The sequence below is a fragment of the Boleophthalmus pectinirostris genome, unplaced genomic scaffold (genome assembly GCF_026225935.1).
Source record: "Boleophthalmus pectinirostris isolate CB_2022bp ecotype Guang Dong unplaced genomic scaffold, ASM2622593v1 HiC_scaffold_23, whole genome shotgun sequence".
NCBI classification, from domain to species: Eukaryota; Metazoa; Chordata; class Actinopteri; order Gobiiformes; family Gobiidae; genus Boleophthalmus; species Boleophthalmus pectinirostris.
In genome coordinates this window covers 38686119-38692489 of record NW_026571207.1, presented here as the reverse complement: position 1 = coordinate 38692489, position 6371 = coordinate 38686119, and the positions used below count along the sequence as shown (strand labels likewise).

Below are 6371 nucleotides of genomic sequence, written 5' to 3'. Positions count from 1 at the left end.
GATACAATTTAATGCAATATATTTCAAATTGATTCAATATTGTTCAATAAAAAATAAAAGCTAAATCATGGGTGTGATATTAAAAGTCTTTATTCAACCACTTCTTGTGTAAAATGAAAATGAAACACAAACATTTTAATCCTCAAAACTGAATCTGTCAAATGTGTTGCATAAAAAAGTTTCCTTCCTCTGAACAAGCAACAAAATTGTAACACTGTAACAAAATAATTCAGTAAAATATACCAAAAAATGCTCTTGGTGATATATCGATACAACACGAACATGATATCGATACTTTATCATCACATTAAATAATACGATATATCGATATTTTAGTATTTTTGCACACCCCTAATTATACCATAGATGAGAAAACAGTGTCATGTGGCCCTTTAGGCATAAACATGTTTTGCTTGTGCTCAGATGTGTTTCCTTTTGCCCTTTGTGTGTAACTGTGTGTAACTCTGTGTGTCTTTTCTGTGTGTTGAAGGTCACTAAATGGTTTTGTGGGGGAGGAATTGTAACCGGCGAGATGCTGCTCGTACGACTGCTGGCAGCGCTGTTGTCCTGTGTCCAGGGCTCCTTCTCCCTCACCACCACGGACACCCCCACCATGGCCGACCCCTCCTCCCCGGAGCTCGTGGCAGAGACGTGCTCCGTGTGCGCGTGCATGTCCGTGGAGAACGTCCTCTACGTCAACTGTGAGAAGCTAACCGTGTACCGACCAACGCAGCTGATCCCGCCCGTGTCGCAGCTGTATCATTTGAACTTTCAGTACAACATTTTGAATATCCTGTACCCGAACTCTTTCCCGAATTTCACCCACGCTGTGTCGCTGCAACTCGGCAACAACAACCTCCAGAACATCGAAGGGGGAGCGTTTTCCGGGATGAGCTCTTTAAAACAGCTTCATTTGAACAACAATGAGCTCAAAGTGTTGCGCGGACACATTTATCGGCGTGGAGAACTTGGAATACCTCCAGGCCGACTACAATTTGATCAAATACATCGAGAAAGGAGCTTTTAACAAACTCCACAAGCTAAAAGTGCTAATCCTCAATGATAATCTAATACAAGCGCTACCAGATAACATCTTCAGGTTTGCGTCACTGACACATCTGGATATAAGAGGGAACAGGATCCAAAAGCTGCCGTACATTGGAGTTTTGGAGCACATCGGCAGAATTGTAGAACTGCAATTGGATGATAACCCTTGGAACTGTACCTGTGACCTAGCGCCGCTCAAAGCATGGCTAGAAAATATGCCGTACAATATTTTTATCGGGGAAGCTGTGTGCGAAACGCCAAATGATCTGTACGGGAGGCTACTGAAAGAGACTAACAAGCAAGAACTGTGCCCGATGGGGACCGCGAGCGATTTCGACGTGAGGATGCCGCCGTTGCCAGGTGACAATGGGCCTTCCAAAATGTCCCCCACAACCATAATGCCAATGGCTACAAAATCACCAAAAACGACAGACTCTTCTAAAATTTACGGTAATGGTATTGTGGCTGGATTACCGCCATTCGGAAGAAATAGCCAAATCGTATCGTTTCAAACCCGGACGCCGCCTATAATGTGTCCGCAACCTTGTAGCTGCAAGGCGCATCCTTCAGATTTTGGAATAAGCATCAGCTGTCAAGAACGCAACATCAAAACGTTATCAGATCTTATGCCCAAACCTCCCAATGCGAAAAAACTGCATTTAAGTGGGAATTACATCAGAGACATAAGCCCCAACGATTTCCAGGGACTTGAAGGACTAGACCTCCTCCATCTCGGAAGCAATCAAATTGTAACTGTCCCGAATCGCGTTTTTGCCAACCTCACCAACCTACGGAGACTGTATTTAAACGGAAACCAGCTAGAACAGTTACACCCTGAGATGTTTTTAGGTCTGACCAACTTGCAGTATCTGTATCTGGAGTACAATGCGATTAAAGAAATCCTAGCTGGAACTTTTGACTCAATGCCCAATCTGCAGCTCCTTTATCTCAACAATAACGTCCTGCGGAGCTTGCCCGCTTACGTATTCGCCGGTGTACCTTTGGCGAGGCTAAATTTGAAAAACAATCACTTCATGACTCTACCTGTGAGCGGAGTGCTGGACCAGTTGCAGTCATTGACCCAAATAGACCTAGAAGGAAACCCGTGGGACTGTTCGTGCGATTTGGTTGCGCTAAAACTCTGGCTGGAGAAGCTAAACGATGGAGTAGCAGGTAAAGAGGTGAAATGCGCATCACCCGTGCAGTTTTCCAACAAAGAATTGAAAACCTTGAAAAGCGAAATCCTATGTCCAAAACTGATCCATAGGCGTCCGTTTATTCTAACAAGCGCGACTCCAGTTTTGACTTCCTTGTCCCCCGCGGGAGTCGGAAAAGCAGCCAACGGCGGACCTGTCCCACTGTCGATAATGATCCTGAGCATTCTCGTAGTGCTTATATTAACTGTTTTCGTGGCCTTTTGTCTCTTGGTGTTCGTTTTGAGGCGGAATAAGAAACCGGCTGGAAGGCAAGAAGGCCTGGGCAGTCAAGAGTGCGGGTCGATGTCATTGCAACTCCGCAGACACAACCACAAATCGGGGAAAAAATGCGCGATTCCCGGTGATGATTTGGGAGGAGAGACTTTTATCCCGCAAACTATCGAACATATCGGGAAGAGCCACACGTGCGGGATCGGCAGGAATTCCGATTTAGACGCGGGGTTCAAGTTTGCGGATTCACAGAGGCAAAAGATCATCCTGCGAAACTGTGATAAGGATAAGGACGCTTTATCAACTTTGGAGCGAAATAAAAGACTCAGCACCATTGACGAACTGGAGGAGTTTCTTCCCAACAGAGAGCCGAGCATGTTTATTCAAAATTTCCTGGACAGAAAAAGCGATTTCAACAGTATAGGGATGGGAGGGTATGAGATACGCTATCCAGACAGTAGAAGTCTGGATAGAAAGATGAAAAAGACGTCACTAATCGGCGGGAATCATAGCAAGATTGTGGTGGAGCAGAGAAAAAGTGAATATTATGAGTTAAAAGCCAAGCTCCAAGGCACGCCGGACTACCTACAGGTGCTAGAGGAGCAGACTGCGTTGAGCAAAATGTAAGGATGCTATTTTTGTTTTTAATTTCGTCCATTGGTTCCATGCGGGCAGACAGAAAGCCAAAGTCATCTGTCTTTTCAAGCTTGATTTGCTTCTCCCTTCTCTCTCTCTTTCTCTCTTTTAGCCACACAAACATATCATTCAAGCCTCCTCTTCCTCCTCTCCCTCCTCCTTCGTCTCCTTCGCTTTGGGTCTCTCTATCTCTCTCCCACACATAGCAAAAAAAAAGTGCCTTCTGGGAATCCGTAATGACCAATGCAGAGATGGACGAAATGGCTCCGTACACTACAAAGCTCGCACTCGAATCGCCGTGGATACGTTTGCAAGTTAAAAGAACTATTCTGGATTATTCACCGTGAGTCAAACTGTGTTGCGTGCTTACATAAACAACAGGGACTGGACAGCGTGGACTACACAGACTAGTCAATCTGCTGCTATAGAAGTATTTCATTTTGTTGTTGTTTTTTTGTTTTTGTTTTTTTTTTGTATTTTTGGCTCATTTGTTTCCCAACCAAATTCAGCCGCAAGGGTCTTGAAAAACAGTGCTTGAGAAGATACCTCACCATTTTCAACCTTTTTTTTTTTTTTTTTCCCCAAAAGATTTCAAACAATTGGTCTATTTTTTGCTTTATGAAAGTTGTGCTCGGTCCTAGTTGCAAAGGTTACGGATGTTTCACTGTAAACCGCATTTGGGATTTCCGCATAAACTCTTTGACTTTTTTATGGATTAAAAATGCTAGTGGTACTTCATTTGGAAAAAGGCAACAAGGCACCACTATTAGGAATGATTTCTTGATGTTTTTTTGTGTAAAGAGCCATGTTAAATATAGTGTCTACTGAATGGTGTTTCTCTTCAGAAGTTCAAAAAAACTGTTTTGGGTGAGATATTATCTAACGGCACATTCACTGTCAAAGGACTTATTTCTGAAGAAAAAGTTGAAAAAATGTAATTAAAAAACTATATTACTAAAGCTGCTTGCCATGTAAGCGTAAACCTGGAAATTTATTTTGTATGTCTTACATTATTTGTATTTGTGGGACTGGTTTGTAAATTACAAGATGAGACATTTAACGGACTTGAAATGGTATAATCCTACTCCCAACCCCTCTGGTCAGATCCGTAGTCCAAACTGCAGACATAGTTGCTTTATTTTTCTATACGAGATTATTTAAAGAGTATTTGGTCTAATTTAAAGCGCACTGTGTGACTTTTCCAGCAGAGGGTTCTCCACTTTTTTGTCTCTCTGGAGATTAGAGCTGTAGTCGACAAAAGGATTTCTTGGTCGAATAAAAATGGGACGTGACAAAAAGCTCTCAGTACATTTACGTATCTCTGTGTACTATGTGAACCAAATTGCACTCGCAAGACCACACCTGCAGGGGGAGTTCATGCAAAAAACAACTATTCATGCAGAAAATAAAAAAGTACTAGAAAACAATATATGTATACATCTTAAGACAACTTGTGAATCATGAGTTTGATCTGCATTTTTACATAAATTAGGGTGACCAAATATCCGTTTTTTTCCCCAGACATGTCCGTTTTTTGCATCCTGTCCTGCGCGTCCGGTTTTTTTTTTTTTTTAAGTGATGGAAATGTCCGGGTTTTCATTACCGTTCATCGGGGTCATTAAATTGAGCGTCTCTCGTAGCTCTCTGTGTACTTAGAAGGATGGAGCAGACACAAACAGTCGGTCAGTCTGCAACACGCCGAAGCGCAAATGCTCGTTTAACAATGACTTGTATGAGAAATTCTCTGTTTTCCGTTCAGGTCGGGACAAGTGGGAGGCCATGTGCACAGGTTGCGAGGTGAGAGTAGCTCACTGTCGAGGCCCCGCCCCCCACTCCCGGTAAGGTGTCCGGGTTTTCACGAACGGAAATATGGTCACCCTAACATAAATACCAATAATCAAACCTTCAGCCAGCTCACTCACTCACTTCCCGTATCTGCCGTTGTCAACAAATACAGATTTTGCTTGACTAAGATACCATCAACCGACTAAATTATTCTGTTATTTTTCTGCTTTTCAATTATTTTACTTCTCTTCATGCAAAGTTTCGAAGTATACTCCTCTATCTTGGATCTATTCTGTGAAAGGAGTTTTAATTGCTACCTTGAAACACAGATCTGACCTGTAACCTGGCCTCATCACCTGCTTATCTCTTAGTGAGATAATAGGCTCTATTCACGCTTACCCACTGAAGTAAATGTCATTAGTGGTGAAATGAAGACTGCAGACGTTTGTGCTGTTTGGAATCATCATGAATTTGGCGCCTTGTCTCTTCTAATCGCATGTACCCAGTGCGCTCGGAGTTGTGCGTCAGTCGGGAAATGATGAAAACTGAGGTGTGGTTGGAATTGTGTAGAATCCCTCAGTCATCCAGTAGAATCCATGGCAAAAGGAGACATTCAGTTTGTCAACTAGACAAAAGTTTATTTGGTCGAATACGTTTCTCAGCTCATCCAAAATCCATGTATCATTCGTTCATTCGTTTTTCAATATAAAACCAAAAATAAGAAAATGAAAAAATAACAGCTTTGTTCATTATTTGTCTCCAAAACCACAATGAAAAAAAAAAAAAGAAACAGATAATGATTAGTTTTTTCAGTTTTCGATTTTGCGTTTAAATGAAGAATGGAAAAAATGGATAACGTGACTTCTGTGACTGCGATGCCAGACTTTGGTGCCGCATACGGACTGAACCAGGACTGATCCAGGTCCGGGACCAGAGCGGGACCAGAGCGGGACCAGAGTGTGACTGAGACTGAGACCAGACCAGAACCTGACCGGGACCAGAGCGGGACTAAGACCGAGACCAGACCGCTCTAGTTCCGCTCTTGTCCTGATTTGGTCCCGAACCTGAATCAGTCCTGGTTCAGTCCGTATGCAGCACAAAAGTCCGGCATCGCAGTCACGGAAGTCACGTAAACGGGAAACAGCCGTTATCCATTTTTTCCATTCTTCATTTAAACACAAGATCGAAAACTGATAAAAGGAATCATTATCTGTTTTTTCATTTTGGTTTTGGAGACAAATAATGAAGAAAACTGTTGTTTATTCATTTTCTTATTTTTGGTTTTATATTGAAAAACAAATGAAAATGAATGATACACGGATTATCCAAGCTGCTTCTTGACTTCAGTTCTTCTGCTTCTTGGATGAGCTACGAAATGTATTCGAACCAAACAAAATTTTGTCCAGATCACAAGTTGAATTTCTCCTTTTGCTATGATTGTTATTGTCGATTCGCCGAACATAAAGGAATGCTACA

At 42.4% G+C, this 6371-nt stretch overlaps 1 protein-coding gene across 1 annotated transcript; it reads left to right on the top strand.

Annotated features, from left to right (window-relative positions):
* Positions 1-496: 496 nt before the first annotated feature.
* Positions 497-3101, top strand: slitrk4 (SLIT and NTRK-like family, member 4). Its single transcript, XM_055159395.1, is given in 2 exon segments — positions 497-942; positions 944-3101. Coding segments are annotated over 2 exon segments (2568 nt in total). The 5' UTR covers positions 497-532.
* The last annotated feature ends 3270 nt before the right edge of the window (positions 3102-6371 follow it).